Source organism: Cynocephalus volans, chromosome 1 (genome assembly GCF_027409185.1).
Source record: "Cynocephalus volans isolate mCynVol1 chromosome 1, mCynVol1.pri, whole genome shotgun sequence".
NCBI lineage: Eukaryota > Metazoa > Chordata > Mammalia > Dermoptera > Cynocephalidae > Cynocephalus > Cynocephalus volans.
This window is the reverse complement of record NC_084460.1, coordinates 263,152,627-263,169,851: the sequence shown is the minus strand read 5'-3', so window position 1 is coordinate 263,169,851 and position 17,225 is coordinate 263,152,627. Positions and strand designations below refer to the sequence as shown.

General features: G+C 33.4%; 1 protein-coding gene across 3 annotated transcripts in view; it reads right to left on the bottom strand.

Annotated features, from left to right (window-relative positions):
• Nucleotides 1-447: 447 nt before the first annotated feature.
• LOC134370966 (MOB-like protein phocein) overlaps nucleotides 448-17,225 on the bottom strand; it is a 40,503-nt gene continuing 23,725 nt past the window's right edge. For 2 of the 3 annotated variants that reach the window (XM_063087939.1, XM_063087915.1), the window contains 5 exons: nucleotides 13,947-13,989; nucleotides 13,661-13,747; nucleotides 7,739-7,818; nucleotides 6,541-6,652; nucleotides 4,324-6,417 (listed from right to left, as the gene is read on the bottom strand). In XM_063087939.1, coding sequence (XP_062944009.1) covers nucleotides 6,286-6,417; nucleotides 6,541-6,652; nucleotides 7,739-7,818; nucleotides 13,661-13,747; nucleotides 13,947-13,989 — 454 coding nt within the window. In that variant the 3' untranslated portion in view covers nucleotides 4,324-6,285. Of the gene's footprint in view, nucleotides 1,618-4,323; nucleotides 6,418-6,540; nucleotides 6,653-7,738; nucleotides 7,819-13,660; nucleotides 13,748-13,946; nucleotides 13,990-17,225 lie in introns of those variants that run through there. The other variant, XM_063087924.1, reaches the window with a different exon arrangement.

Below are 17,225 nucleotides of genomic sequence, written 5' to 3'. Positions count from 1 at the left end.
TACCCCTGCCCTAAGCAATGCTTGAAAACTCTCTCCTCCCAATTCTCCCAAATCATCGCTAGTTATTATAAATCCTGTTATATTAACACATTTAACCATGTTCAGATGTTCAGAATAACTATACATAAATACAACACTAAAGGAAAATTGATTACTAAATAGACAGGTTGTGAATAACAGCTTAGAAAAAGCTTGTCAATGTGAATAAGCAAAAAGGATGTTTTAATAGAGGTTGTTGCCAAGACTTACAGCCTCTTTAACTAGGCATGATAAGACAATATAAGACATTATTATATTATAAAATACAACTTATGTTATTCAGTGAAATTTTGTAACTTTATAGACACAGGATTTTCATAAAGTAACATTAAGATGTAAAGTTGAAAAACTGTAAGTTGTAGACCTTCCAAATATACTTAGAAATTGAAAACCTATAAAGATGCACTTTTTCATAACTTATTCGTTTCCTTCTGAAGTCACAAACATCACATTTTATTTCTTCTCCAGTAGTCTGTTCTAGCTTCCAGAAAGCTGTTGTTTACATAAAATTTATGTTGTTATCTAAAATTTATTTCCTAATTTGTTTCCAAGATCACAAATAGTCTTTAAAATGCTTCATTTACATATCTATCTAGACAGGTGCAAGTATATTCTTATCAAGGGAAAGGCTTCTTTTAAGGGAAACCATTCATGAAATATGTCATCTGTGTTAAGTTTACAATTTGATTTATTCACTCAACTAAATCTAGATTATCATAGACTGAATTTTTACAGGAAAATGATTTGAAATTTCATAATTTATATTAAATCACTTGATGCATAAACAGAGAGGGCAAGGGCCGAGTGATAACAAACTGCAGTGTACAATTCTGACTCACAGAAGCCCACTTGGGTCCAATGTAAAAAAATTATCAAGTTAGTGCTAGGCTGTATGGGAAGCCCTGGGGAAGAATGGGTACATTGTGAAGCTTCTGGCATACTTATAAATTAGCTGGTGAAAGCTAAAGGCAGATGGGATTTTTGCCAATTGATGACTGGCCTATTTTTAATTAGAATTGTAAGCAGGAGAAGGGGCTGCTTTATAATCAGTCAAATTCACGGTAGTGACTAAGATATGCCCTAGAAGTAAATCAGGGGTTTTGTAAGTCCTCAAACATCCCTACTATTTAGTATACTACATGCTGTTGTACCAAATACTCTAGTGGATGAAAAAGATTTCACACAACTCCCAAACACTAACCTACTTCCAGAGACTCAAACAATGACTGCAAGTTAAGCTGTGGCTCCAAGAAGCACTTTTGGGTCCAACTAGAAAATCTCATCATTTACTGTTGGGATCATAGGATGTAGATAAAATGCAGCTTAACTTGGTGTTTTAAGAATTGAGATTACCTGAAGGTGCATCTTTATAATAGTAGTACTACTGAGAAGTCATATGGGAGGGGATGCTGCCTTGTCAGGTCCCAATGTACTTTTCTCCTTTCTATATCTTCTCTATCATTACTTCCACACCTTTCAGAAATTTGAGGCCCCAACTTTGTCGCTATCTAACTGTAGAGTTCTGGAAAATCATTTCATTTCTGAGGCCTTGGTTTGCTGGTGTGTTTGTTTTTTAATCTGTAAAACAAAAGGACAAGAAGAGGGAAATAACTCAATCTTTATAAAGTTCCTTTTCTACCTCTCTAAATACGTTTTCCTATCCTCTCCTTGGGATTTGTTAAATAACAACAGCACAACTAAGCCCTTTTAGTTGTGCTAAGAAAAGCTTGCCAACTCTTCTTTTAGATTCAGTTTTCAAAATAAAGCAAACACTAGTGATTCAAGAGTAGCAATACAAAGCCTGGATTCAAGTAGTTGTAGTGCCCCAAACAGACAAACATCCTCCTCAGTCTAGAATATGCTAAACAAGACTGCACAAACCTAATGGCAAAAAAACTACTCTCTCTACTAAGTGCCCTAAAGACCCCAGACCAGCCAGCATGGAGCATACTTACTTTTTGAGAAAAGAAAAACTAAATAGCAATCTCCTCTATACCCACCCAATATCCATCTGAGATGTGTTTGGAAATTCTGCAATGGCAGCATCCTCACTTTGTAAGCAACCAAAACAGTATAGACCTGTTGGAACTTTTCTGATTCCCCTCAAGTTGTTTAAATATTATGAAAATCAAGGCAAGCATAATTTCTTTCTCTATATATATACCTGGTTTTAAAAACACAATGACAGGGCCGGCCTGTGGCTCACTTAGGAGTGTGTACTGATAACACCAAGGCCAAGGGTTCAGATCCCTATAAAGGGATGGCTGGTTAGTTCACTTGGGAGAGCGTGGTGCTGACAACACCAAGTCAAGGGTTAAGATCCCCTTACCGGTCGTCTTTTAGAAAAAAAAAAAAAAAACATAGTGACAGCTTTTAAGGCAGGTATGTAGAGACTTATCCTCAAAAGTCAAAAAGATACTATTGAATTATTGGAATTGGGTGAAGGGGTATCTCATTTGCTAGTGGAACAATGACTATACCTATTTCCTCATCTCTGTGGTTCCCTTGTTCCATAATTGACTCCCTTCAATCTATCTCTGAGAGAGGTAGAGGAAAATACACGGATAGAATCCTGTCATTCCTACTTGACTTAACCTCTTACTTTTAGAAAAAGGTATAAAGCATTTTTTTAAAACTAATATTTTCTTGTAGAAAATGTTACTACGGAAAACCAAATATATTTAAAATCAGCAAATACTTGTAGAGATGTAGGAAATTATTTTACATAAAGCATATTTTATGAGCATGTTCCTTTGACACTGTCACAAAAAAAGGCAGATAATCCTATAAACTGTAACATAAACTACAACTTTTAAGTGAAGATTTTAAGTTATTATACATGACACAGACGACTCTCATAAGATCCACCCAAAATAAATCCACCCACTATTTATGAAATTATAAACTGTTTTTACCAAAGTTTATAGAAGAAATCCAGATCAAGAAAACATCCTGATTTCATTAAAAAATGTCTTATTAATCTGAAGGTTGATGTCAATTAATCCTACAATTATCACCACTTAATTGACATACTATCATCATGGGTAAATTCAGTATGTCAATGTATTTATCTTTTGGGAACTGAGGTTAATATGAAAATTTAGTATTCTCTTTGCTTAATTACATTAGGTTCCCACACTTGATATGAAGCTTTGTGTACTATAAAAAGAACTGTAAATAGAAAAATCACACAAATGAAAAGTGAGGCTCCTCATTAAACCTGTTAGGTGAGTAATCTAGTCCTCTAGTGGATTCACTTGGTAGTTTTCTGGTTTTGTAGTGTACCCCACAGTAATAAAGCATATTTTTACAGGAATCAGATTTGAATTTTTTGATCAACTCAAATAAATTGCTAAATGTATTGCACGAATACATCTGTAATGTCAGCTTAGCTGTTTCAACAAATGAAAATCAACTACTTTTACTAAACGTTTGTATAGTATGAAAGAACTACACAAAGAAACCTTTAGCACACTCAAGAAATATTCACAAAATAAAGTATGGAAAATTTAGAATTTAACTGCTCAAATAAAATTATAGGAAGCCTTGAAGCAAAAATATGTCATCATACAGAGAAGAGGGCGAAGTACCCATGGAAAAAATTAATTCTATTACAATGAATTTGACATCAGTCAGTAAATGTCTCTATAACCATAACAGTCCTTACTAACAATGGAATCATGAATTTCTAATTTTATTCTGATATTAAAAAGCATTAAGTTATTAAGAATTTAACAGAGAAACTTTTCTAGAAATGCAAATTTAACACCTCAAGTGAGAGAAAAGAAAATGTACATATTCAAATTAATTATGTTGCTTATGGGAACATAAATGATTAAAAAGTTAGCTACATTGTCAGATATGATAGAAGAGTGAGTTGACTATATGGTCTTCAAAGAAAGAAAAATCTAATTTTAACTTTTGGATCTATACAGGGCAATTCAAACAAACAGTGGAGCCTAACTTCCTTTTTGAACAGAACTGTGAATTCTCTATTTCCTCTCTTCTTAGAATACTTACTTTATAAATTAATGATTTGCCAGTCTCAATTTTTTTAATACTGCTTATGCACATACATGTATATTTTCAAAATTCTGCATATTATTAAGGAAAAACAGGAACTGCTTCATTTAGGTCTTATGTAGTATAGTGAATCAACTTTACAGTTCAAGGAATCCTAGTGAAATGTCAATATGAATAAAAAGAAAGACTACAAACTGATGTTTTCTTTTGTAGATTTTTTTTTTTTATCAATTCCAAACATATAGTACATGGAAGAAGAAATAAGAAAAAAAATGTATTTTATTTCTCCATTAACACTAAGCCACATTACTCAAAATGTGTTTCAAAACATGTAGCCAGATCACCAATCCCAATCATTACCTTAGTCCAAATGTTCACTAAGAAAATAGTCAAGCAACCAAAAAAAAAAAAAAAAATAGTCGAGCAACAGGAATCCATTATGAGACATCATCTAGAGAGAATAGCTACATTGCTATATATAAATTATTGACTTAGTAGTTTAGTCTCTCAATATTTAGCAAATTTGTTTTAAAATTACTATTCCCATTGGTTTATACCAACCTTAATATAAATGCATAATTTCAAAGTCAACATTCCCTTCACTGTGAACATAAAACTTCTTAAAAGATAGTTGTATATTGGGGTACATTAATGACTGTGGCTGGTGGGACAGCACTGTTCAAAAGCACTGCCAAAAAGACTAGCAGGCTTGGAAAGGCATAAACTATATGTATATGTACACACACACACACACACACACTTTCAGTATGCTACTATTTCCCACATTTTTGCTATACATACTTGTCTCATAATATGGTATAAACAATTCCCTCAAATTTGAAAAAACAATCAAGATGAATACATTATCATCTTCATTTCAAAATAACCCTTTTAAAATGAAAAAGAAGTTCCTCATGTTTGTTACATCTGTTCAAGATATTGATTTAAATATTTTCTTCACTACATGTATAATTTTTTCACCTTTAGTGTCTCATTACATCCAGTTTGGCAATAAGACCTCCAGTGTTTTATTAAAAACTGCATTCAATAGATTATAAGATTGTTAAATTTGCACTTGAATCCTTCTTAAGACATTGAATTATGACAAAGTCAAAAAGATGTATGATCATGCATCAACACTCTTTGAATTATTGCAAATAATCTCATGTGCATATAATTCAAACATAAACTTTGTGGGCAGAGGGGTATAAAATAAATACTACAATATTTCTTCAACTTTAATGTTGCCTAGATGGTTAGATAAAAAGATTGGCAAGTCAAACTATTCTAAGAACTGTTTTCTAAGTAGTTAGAACAATTTTGCAAAAAAAAGATAAGCAAGAACCTTTGCCAATACATTTTTCCTGTAGTGTAATTGCTAATATGAGGTATAATCTGTAAGCCATTTACACAAATATAAATAGGAATAAGCCACCACTAAATCATAGTCTGGTGAAAAGCTTCCCAGCTAATGTAGGCTGGGGAGAGGGTTAAGGGAAATGAGAAAGAGGGGACAGGGCAGGCTTCCAGTAGGAACATCATTTACATGCCTTACCATTATCATCATCATGTTGTATGCAACAGTCCACTGTTGCAGAAAGGTAAATCCTTTCCAAGTATGCTGGCCTAGAATATACTTTATGTAACACACTAAGATTATTTAAGTGTTACTTATGCTTCATTTGCATTTACACTTGGATATACACATAATCATTTATGTATATCAAAAACTATAAACCGAATCTTAAAACACTTTTATTTTATTTTGGAAAAATTAAGATGAAACTATGTACTACAGAATTTTCTAGAATATCTATACTCAGGGATAAAACTAAAGGAAAATATTACTATCTCTTTAGCAAATGGCTTGTGCGAAAACTCAAGCTTACTCATCCTTTCATAGATGGGTTTATTTGATGAGGACTGTGATCCAATGATTGTTTAGCAGCAATTTACCAAACTGTAAATTCTTTTATTAACAGGCATTATAAACAGACAATACTAATCTTATTTAAAAACCTTGAGTGCCACACCGGTGAATACACAGCTCATGAATAACTTAAAAAGAATTTCCCATTTTAAAAGGCAACAGACAGCATACAAAAACCTATACTAAACAAAGAAGCTATAATATGGATACATGATTGATGTGTCTAAAATGATATATATACAGTACATAATTAATGTTAATTATGTGATAGTTACATTTTTCTATGATTCCCTTCATGCTTCACTTTCCCCAGAAACTGAATTCTGAACTTCCTCTTCTAAAATTGGTACAATCAGGTTATCCTTGGACATCAAATTATATTTCATCACAAATTTAGTAAACCGATGACACAAAAATGTTTCATTCTGTAGAGAGAAAGAAAAACATGTTATTTTAATTTACTATCTCAAACCAAAAAACTAAATATCAACATATATTATTACCATTCTGATAAAAATTTATCAAAATAATTAGTGAAAGATACGTACTTCATATTCATCAAATATCTGCCGGTGATGAAAATAAGCATGTGAAAATATTCTGTAAATCCTACGGCACACTGATCCTAGTTTTGCTACAGATGATTCCTTTATACTAACCCTAGAAAGAGAAAAGAAATCATAGATTCATTGAACTGGATAGAATCTTAGAAATGACATAGTCTAATCTTCTCAATTCACAAGTGTGGAAATTGATAACTAGGGAAAATAAGTACCTAGTCTAAGGTCACAGTACTAGTAAGTGCCTCTAGGAGGCCTGGAACCTCCAAATTCTCACTCCTGGGCCAGTGCTTTTTCTACCTAACCACAGTGCCTTTGTTAAATTCAGCATTACAGTTTTGAAACTTAAAGTTTAATGCAGTTAAAATAGATCCCTGACAACTCAAAAATTACCTAAACATACGTTTACAACATTAGTACTTTGTCCACTGGAGATGATTGAAACTGCTTAAAGGAATAGTTTTTGCTCCAAAGAACTGGATAATTTTCTTTCCTTTATATTTTTGGTGGGAAATCAAAATTGTTTGCATATTTCTGATATTGTTTTTATAAATATGTATATATAGGACACTGAGGTGAAAAAAGTTTTTTTTTTTTTTACATACTTTTTATGAGTTCTTTCAAGCTAATCATATTTGTGGGGGAAAAATCTCCAAATCCATCACCTGGTAACAAATATCTTAACAGAATAAAAGGCCAGTCACAAACTTCACCAATAACATACTACATGCACAGCTTATTCCCAGATTTAAAAATCTATAGGCAAGGATAAGGACTCCTTTAAAAACAAGCAGTCCAACTTAGAAAAGTCTGCTCTTCAGGCATGCTGTATAAGGGAGGCAGACTCTGACAGCTCACAGAGATTCAAGTGAGCAAGCATGTAAAGATCCCAACTCTAAAGCATGAGAGAGCGAGCCCTGGAGAATGACACACATTAGCAGGGACTAGCCTTAGAATGAACTGGCCTGTGAGCTTGGGAGCCAAGTCCTGCTGTTTAACTACAACCCTAATTTCAAAACTTGAATAATTTGAACAAGCCAAATAAACAACAGTTATTTAAAAAAAAAAAAAAATTAAAGAATATAATGCCTTAAACAGCAAGCTAATTTTAATTTTAAAATATCCATCTTCCATCTTTTAAGTTAAATCCAAAAAGTTTAACACCATGTTTGAAATTTTTGCTTACCTGCTGGGAAAATATTTATTGCTATTCAGAAGACATGCAGCACCATCAAGTGTATGTCTAGTATAGTCTATAGCAGGACACTACAAAAGAAAGGATATAAAAATGCATCAACAAACAGCTCTACCTCTTAGATTAGGTGTATTTATTATATAGATATCTGATTCCAAAGACAAGAACATATTCTAAAAAAAAAAAAAAAATTCCCTCACAATTTCAGAATGACTTTAAAATACAATGTTACAATAAATAAGACTTTATTATCCCCATGAACTATAATGTCAGGCTGCTAGAAAATACATGAACCATTTTTACTCCCAACACTGTACCTAGAAGAAACCAACATTTAGAGGTGGGAAGAACTCCTGATTATCTAATCCAACCCTCTTACTTCACAAATTAGGAAACTGAGGCTTTGAATGCTCAATGACTTGTGCAAGATCATACAGTTAGGAAGAAGGACTCAAAAACAATACCTCAGATATACCAATTCCTAGTCTACCGATTTTTACTTCGCCTAGCAGCCCAGAAGCCTCCTTCCCTTCACAAATATCTCCAGAGATCACAGCCTTCTTTCAGCCTAAAAACATTCCTTTCTATGTCCCTGGCACCCTACTACTAATCTAGCAGCTCTCTAAAGAACTTTCTCCTTGAACCTCCTTTGAATTTTAAAATGAGATTTCTAAGTTTCTTTATATTTTAATAAGCCTGTCTTATCCTATTCCATTTAACAGAAACAATGAAATCTATTATCTCATGGCAAATCAGTAAACTTATTAAAGGAAAAATAAAACTGCTAAAGTAATTCTCATCTGGTCCTCCTGAGGACAGACAGGGAGAAGCATCAAGGGAAGAAGGTTTAGGAATGACATGGAGTCAACAGACGGAAAAAAGAACTAGAGAAAGGAATAACAATGACTCTAGCTCTATCCAGTAATCAGAATAGCTTTCAAGTGTTAAGACTGAAGCTGGTAATTGAGAAATGGGGATTAATAACTACTAAATATGGCTTCGTATAGTGCCATGACAAATACATAAAGATTATCTAAGTAACAACAAAAAAGTATTTTTCTAACTATACATCCATAGGAATTTATGGTTAGTGGACTCATTGCCCAAAACAGCACATGAACAATATTTATTGAACAAATTATCTTTCTGTAGATATCTGATTACAGGTGATTTGGCCAAAAACAAATATTCCAAATCACTGTGTTTCTCCTAACAGTCATTTGAGTATACCAGGGGACAGTTTTACAACCTTTAAATCAGAACCATCCAATAGGAAGACAGTCATGTGCTGCACCACGTTTCAGTCAGCAACAGACAGCATATACAACAGTAGTTCCATAATATTATAATGTAGCTAGAGGTGTGTAGTAGACTATACCATCTGGATTTGCGTAAGCTATGATGTTCACACAATGACAAAATTATCTAATGACTCATTTCTCAGAACATATCCCCATCATTGAGCGTTGCATGACTATAATGCAAGCCACATATTTAAATTTTCTAGTAGACACATTAAAAGAGTAAAAAGTAACAAGTTAAATTAATTTTAATAATATATTTTATTTAACCCACTATATCCGACATATTACCATTTCAACATGCAACTGATATAAAATATTAATGAACTATCTTTTGTCTTTTTAAATTAAGATACAATGTATACACCCTATAATTTACTCTTTTAAAGAAACAGTAATTTTTAGTATATTCACAAATTGTGCAATCATCACCACTACATTCCAGAACACTTTCATCACACTAAGAAGAAACCCTGAACCAATTAGCAATCACTTCCCATTCCATCCTACCCCTATCCCTAAGCAACAACTAATCTACCTTCTGTTTCATATTTCATAAAAACGGAATCATTTTGTGTCTGGCTTCTTTCACTTATGTTTTCAAGACTCACCTGTGGTGTAGAATGAATGAGTACTTCAAAAACTTTTGTAGTCTTTAATGTTTTTAATATATACAAAATGCTATAATGCATGTTTCTCCCTTTATAGATTCCATTCCTTTTTATGGCTGAATAACAGTCCATTGTATACATGTAACATTTGTTTATCCATTCATGAGTTGATAAACATTTGGTTGTTTCCATTTTTTGGTTCTCATAAATATTGCAACTGTGGACATTCATGTACGAGTCTTGTGCAAACATGTTTTCATTTCTTTTGGGTATATACGTAGGAGTGGAATTGCTGGGTCATATGGTAACTCTATGCTCATCATTTTGAAGAACTTCCAAACTGTTTTTCAAAGTAGCTACAGCATTTTATAATCCCATCAGCAATGCATGAGGGTTCCGGTTCACATCTAGCCATTAATTGTTCCCATCTATCATTTATATTTTAGCTAATACAGTGAGTGTGAAGCATATGTCATTGTGGGTTTTTGGGTTTTTCTTACATTTTTTAAAACTGTGATAAAATGTATATAACATAAAATTTGCCATTGTAACCATTTTTAAATATACAATTCAGTGGCATTAATTACATTCATACTGCTATGCAACCATCACCACTGTTTCCAACCAAAACTCATTTACTTTTTGGGGGGCAGCTGGCCGTTAAGGATATCTGAACCTGTCACCTTGGTGTTATAAGGTTGCAATCTAACCAACTGAGCTAACCAGCAAGCCCCAACCAAAACTTCTTCATCATCCCAAACAGAAACTCTGTAGCCATTTAGCACTAACTCTCCATTCCCTACACTGCCTGGCAACCTCTAACTACTTTCTGTCTCTAACAATTTGTCCACTCTAGGTATTTCACATAAGTAGAATCATATAATATCCATCTTTTTATGTCTACCTTATTTCACTCAGCACAATACATACTGGATTTCAAAGGTTCATCCATGTTGTATCATGTATTCATTCCATTTCATGGCTGTGTAATATTCCATTGTATGTATATGTATATACCACATTTTGTTAATCCATTCTCATTGTGGTTTTGATCTACATTTATGTAATGACAAATGATGTTGAGCATCTTTCATGTGCTTATTGGCCATTTCTGTATTTTCTTTGGAAAAATATCTATTCAAATATTGTTTTTTGTTTTGTTTAGTTTTGTTTCTCATTTTTAAATTGAGTTACTTGTCGCTTAATTGTTGAGTTGTAATAGTTCTTCATGTATTCTGGATACCAGACCCTTAGTTTTTGGATATGATTTCCAAAAACATTTCCTCCCATTCTGTGGGTTGTCTTTTAACTTTCTTGACAGTGTCCTCTGAAGCACAAAAATTTTTAATTTTGATGAAATCCTATTTACCTATATTTTCTTTTATTGTTTGAGCTTTTGGTTTATATCTAAGAAATCGTTGCCTATTCCAAGGTCATGAAGATTTATACCTACATTTTTTCCTAAAAATTTTAGCTTTTACATTTAAGCCTTTGACCCATTTTGAACTAATTTTTGTGCACATTGTGAGGTAGGGACTTAACTTCATTCTTTTGTATGTCGCTATCCAGTTGTCCCTCAATGAGGTATTTTACACTATCTTTTTGTACTAACTCTTTGAAGTCCAGTATGTATTTTGCACTTACAGCACATCTCAATTTGGAATACCTACCTTTCAAGGCTCCATAGCTACTGTATCAGACAGTGTAGCTTTAAACTTTTAATTGGTTTCTGGCAGGGTTTTTTTTGCCCCTGGGGGGTGTAGGGGGGGAGTTGAGGGAAGAGTTTTACCTTGTTTTAGTTGCTTCCCCTCCACCTTCCCCAAATTAATTGTCAGGTAACCATTCCTACTCTCCACCAATCTTCACAGCAAAAGGTTGGCGAAAAATAGCAGTTTACAAAATAGTATGCAATACTGATATGGACTGTGTCCCCCAAGTTTTATGTATTAGTAGCTTGATCCCCACTGTGACTGTTAAGAGGGTAGGAAATCCTATCATGAAAATTGAAAGGTGGGGCTTTGAAGAGGTGATTAGATTCTGAGGACCATGCATAATAAATGGATTAAAAATGGTGGTCATGGTCCGTGGATTTGAGGGCTTTAAAAGGCGAGTGCATGAGAAACTCTCTCTCTCTCTCTCTGCTCCAGCATGTGAGACCCCTGAGTCACTGTTGCCACCACCGAGGCATTCACCAAATGTGTTCCCTAGACCTTGGACTTCCCACTCTCTGAAACTATATGCAATAAATTTTGTTTTCTTACAAATTATCCAGTTCCGTGTATTTTGTTATAAGCAACAGAAACAGACTAATAAAAATATGTTCACAAACTTTTATAATTATATTTTTGCCAAATATACAATCATAATGTTATTGCTAGTGATCACAATGTGCACGTGACTGAAAGAACTTCTAGATAATAACAAATTATGACCTTTGTCACCTACGATCATTACTTGTATAATTAACTCTACTTGCTATAATACCTCTCTTTAATTCCCAAGGATAGTGAATAAATCATTACTGGTGCTGAGTATCCTGTCTCTTCCACTTCAGAATCTACCCAGTGCTTTGAATCAATGAGCAATTTTCTTTGCTCCTGGTCTGTCATCTCCTACAGCTTCCTGACTGTGCAGTTATTCCAAAATAGTTCAAAAAGTATCCCTTCAAGTTTTTCTTTTGTTTGCATTTTTACAGTAACTCCATTCCATATAACCACCCCTTGGAAATCCTACTATCATCCTCCCTTGACATATGGCCAACTCAATAGAGCTGAATTTCAGCAAACAACGTCGCAATTCTAAGACTCATTTACAGGTCCTAATCCTGATGATTATCCCATCTTACATTTGATATTAATCAAGAAAAAAGTACATGCGAGAATGACAGTATTTTTAAGATTTACAATACATCACTAACTGGATATCATTCCACTCTAAAGTGAGAATAATACATCTTTACTCTCTGCCAAAACAAACTAACCTTCTTGGTTCAGTTTCCTAATCACAATTATCACATCATTCTCTATGCTAATTAGCAAACTTCAGTGAATTATCAGCGAAACAACTATGATGATTTTCCCAGATGTAGGATTGATACACAATCTTAATACTGCTTCAATTTATTAACACAAAAAATTTAACACCTTGAATGAAACAGGTATTCCAAATAAGTACTATTTGCTTATACAGATACCAGATACTCCTTATTTTGGACATTTACATTTTTCAAACAAAAGAACACCATATATTGATTTTGCAACTAGAGGGCCACTTGTCTTCAAGCCTTAGAGGTCTGTAAACATAATGACCATTTGAAGGTTTATAATTCTACAGAACTGGCATAACCCAATATCCCCAATGAGTCAGTGTCAAGTAAAAATAATTACTACAGATTAAAAGGGAATGCAGACTGAAGGGAAACGCAATGAATAGTTTAAACAAACTAGTTGTAAAGGACATTTTTGAGACAACTAAGGAAAAGTGTCCTGGGTATCAGATGATATAAAGGAATTATTTAAAATAAGAAAAAAGTACAATAAACAATACCTACTGCTTATACTCTCACCTTGACAAAAACTAAATAAGGAGAAAAACAAAATTAATATAAAAAGCTCAAAAATAACATTTCTGCTTAATAAACTAGGCGTTAATGAATAATCAACAGTTCTTCCTATCAAAAGAAATCATGACTGAACAAAAATCTAAACAGGTATATCTCAACCATTACACAGGATATCACTACAATGTGACAGATGTTATTTTGTGATAGCCAATGAATCATAAAGTGAATTTTAGCCTATGCAATTGCCAACTATAAAAAATGATACTAATAATCATAAGAAATCCTAAGACAGTTCTGTGGTAATAACCTTGCAGCGAGGAACTCTAAACCAAATGGTAAAATAAAATGAACTAAAAACCCTAAAAACTTGTCTACCATTGTCTTGGAGGGATTTTGGTTATAATGCTTTTATTAGTCATTCTATTTCATAAATCCTCACCTCTTTTGGCGTTTTATGAGCTGCACAAAGAAAAATCCATTGTTCAGTTGCTGTCATTTGAGTACAAGTATCTGGATGGCATTCACTCTGTTAAAAATAATTATATTTCTTAATAGATAATATAATAATGAAAAAATTTATCATGTGGGTTACTACATTTCCATGTAAAATTCTAAAAGAAAATAATTAGAAATTTTGGATAAGTCTTTGTAATCACATTAATTTACAAAAACAGAGAAAACTACCAGAACTTTCAATTACAGCTTTAACTTAAAGAAAATATTACCTGAAGTTTGACAGCAAGTCCATTTAGCTCAAGGCAGAACTGCCTGAAAATACAAATATATAAGGCAAAAGTCACATCTATTCTCCATGGTGATTTTTAGAACATTAACAGTAAAAAGACAATCACATCAGTCCCGACCTTCTTCCCTCATCACCATTATTACCACCACCTGAACTGACAATGGCATTTCTTCCAAAGACCTACACATTACAAATCAAAAACCAATGCCCTAATAATGTTCAATAACAGAATTCACTCATACTGGAATCACTCATACTGGAAATTGGTACAATTTTTCCGAGAAGTACCTTGGAAACATATACCAAGACCCTTAAGAAGTGTATATTTTCTAACTACATCATTCTCCTAAGAATCTATTGTAATGAAATAATCAGAACTGCATGCAGATCTATGTACAAAGACGTTCACATAAACTATATGTACATATGAGAACATTTCTGAAATATTCTAAATCGTTAGCAATTGGAGGGTAGTAAAATGTGGGTACACATACACATACAAAGGATTTTTGTCTATATTCACTGTAAGATTCCAGTTATATAAAAAATTATGTGTGTATATATCTATTCACAAACAGATGCACATAAAAAAGATGTTTTATACTCATTCATATTTTCTTTTCTTTTTTTTTTTAAAGATGACCGGTAAGGGGATCTTAACCCTTGACTTGGTGTTGTGAGCACCACGCTCAGCCAGTGAGCAAACCGGCCATCCATATATGGGATCCGAACCCGGGGCCTTGGTGTTATCAGCACCATACTCTCCCGAGTGAGCCACGGGCCGGCCCCTCATTCATATTTTCTAAGTTTTGTCTTGAGTACAAAAAACTTCAAACATCACCAAATATATAAGGTAGAAAATGAAAGTCCTCCATAATTCCACTTCCTCCTCCCAAACGACAAAAACTACTGTTTACGTGCAAATTTTTTCTATGCACAGATTAAGGGATCTATCATACACAATTTTCTAATTTGCTTTTATCACTTAATAGATCTTGGGCATTTTTCCATGATATAATTTCCTTCTAAAACTGACAAACTAAGAATTATAAAACTTACAACAATGTCTGAAACACAGTAAGCACTCAATAGATATTTTTTAATAAATGAAGAATGGAGGAAATTACATGACACTGAGGCCAGGCCTTCAGTTTTAGACTAATTTGTTATTTTATATATGAAGACAATCTTCTATGTCACAAAGATAATTTGTTTTATAGCTGTCAAAATACCGAATATGTTCCCTCTAAAAAGCTTACTTAGTAATATTTAGTTCACTGTATCAAGTTAGATAAATCACTACTATGTTTCCCCATCAAACAAATGAAAACACTTTAGTTCCCCCAAAATGCAAAGCTAAAACCTACATAATTAGAATATAAAAAAGAGTCCCCCCACCTCCCCCCAAAAAGAAAAATGGGACATATATGAAACAAACTTGGTAGAAGAAAAACTATATTTATTTCTTTACTTATTTATTTTAGGGACATTATAATAGAAGAAAACAAAAAGACAAGGGTGAAATTTTCAGTTACCAGTAACTATTTTCCTTTCCCGATACCTAATAATAATATTCTTAGATTACAAAAATAGCACTATTTCTGAATCACCACATCACCCTCCACTACTCCGTATCAGTAGGCTGCATGTTATGAGTGTGTGAGTTATTTTCCGCTATGTGGTAATAAAGAATGGTGATAAGCAAATTTCTTACCTAGTCCAACCTTCTTACAGCCAACAGCAAAATTAAGGTAACTGATTCAACATTGTTGTGAGTATAATCTGTAGCAGATAGTGCAAACCTAACAGTTTCAAGTTAATCCAAAACAGGCTAACACATAGTTATTCAGCTGAAGAAACAAACCAGAGCTGAAACTCAGCCTACACGCCAGTCACCAAGCCATGCATCCTGGCATGGGATTGCATCCACTCAAAGAAGGGGCACTTTTTCCTAACCACAAAGATTCAGTATGAGCTAATGGGAGATTTAACTGAAGTCATGACCAAATTCAAATTAACATCATAATATATAACCGCATAAATCAATAATGGCAAGTATATAGCCTCAAATCAATATCAAGCACATGCAAAAAATAAAAACACTACTTATGAAACTCTTTTTTTTTTTTTGGCACCTGTCTAGTACAGGGAGCCAAATCCTCAACCTTGGTGTTATCAACACTGCACTCTAACTAACTGAGCAAACTGGTCAGCCAGTGCAACTCGTCTTAATCAACTATAAAGATGTACACAATATGATAAAGAGACAAAAGAATATATATGATGGGTCTTCAAAAGTTCATGGAAAGATTCGTGTTATCTTTCAACTCCATTTTCCTACAAACTTTTTGAAGTGCCCTTGTATATGATTATAATACATAAATAAGAAAAGTAACTAATAGAAAAATATGACAAAAGTAAAAATAATAGCACCAGGACAAATGGGATATGCATGAGAAAGATTTTATATAAAGTTTCATATAAAGCCTTTATATGTTTTGTATAATACATATTTCATAGCATAAGTTAAATAGGGAGAAAAATGTTTTCTTAGATCTAAAATACACTAAAATCAGCCCCCACTTGTTAGAAATTATGCTTGTGGTAAAGAAAAAAAAAACATTCTTGCTTATTTTCATCATTAATAACAAACGATAAGTATTTTCACAAGGCTGATTAAAATAAGGCAAAGGGTTGGCATGTTAGCCCAGTTGGTTAGAGCATGGTGCTGATAACACCAAGGTCCGGAGTTCAATCCCTGTGCCAGACAGCCACCAAAAAAAAAAAGTGATAAAATAAGGCAAAGAATATAATATACTAAACACACTCTAACTTAGGTTATAAGAATAAGAAAATATCTACAGACTCATACTTTCAAATATTGTGCATTAAGACGTATTTTAAAAATTAGATCAAACAGTCACATGATTTCTCCAAGAAACTGGCAAAGGGTATAAAGATGTCTTAGCATCCTAAAATTCTTAAACTGTATGATAAGACATTATGTCTCAGCAATATCTAAACAAACATGCAGCATCAAGAAGTCAAAAAAAAAAAAAGTGCCTGTCTACAAGTTGAGGCACTCATCCCAGAAAATATGGTCAATTTATTCAGGAAAAGTCATATTTCTACTCCACTTATTGAGCCCGTGGCGCACTCGGGAGAGTGCGGCGCTGGGAGCGTGGTGACGCTCCCGCCGCGGGTTCGGATCCTATATAGGAATGGCCGGTGCACTCACTGGCTGAGTGCCGGTCACGAA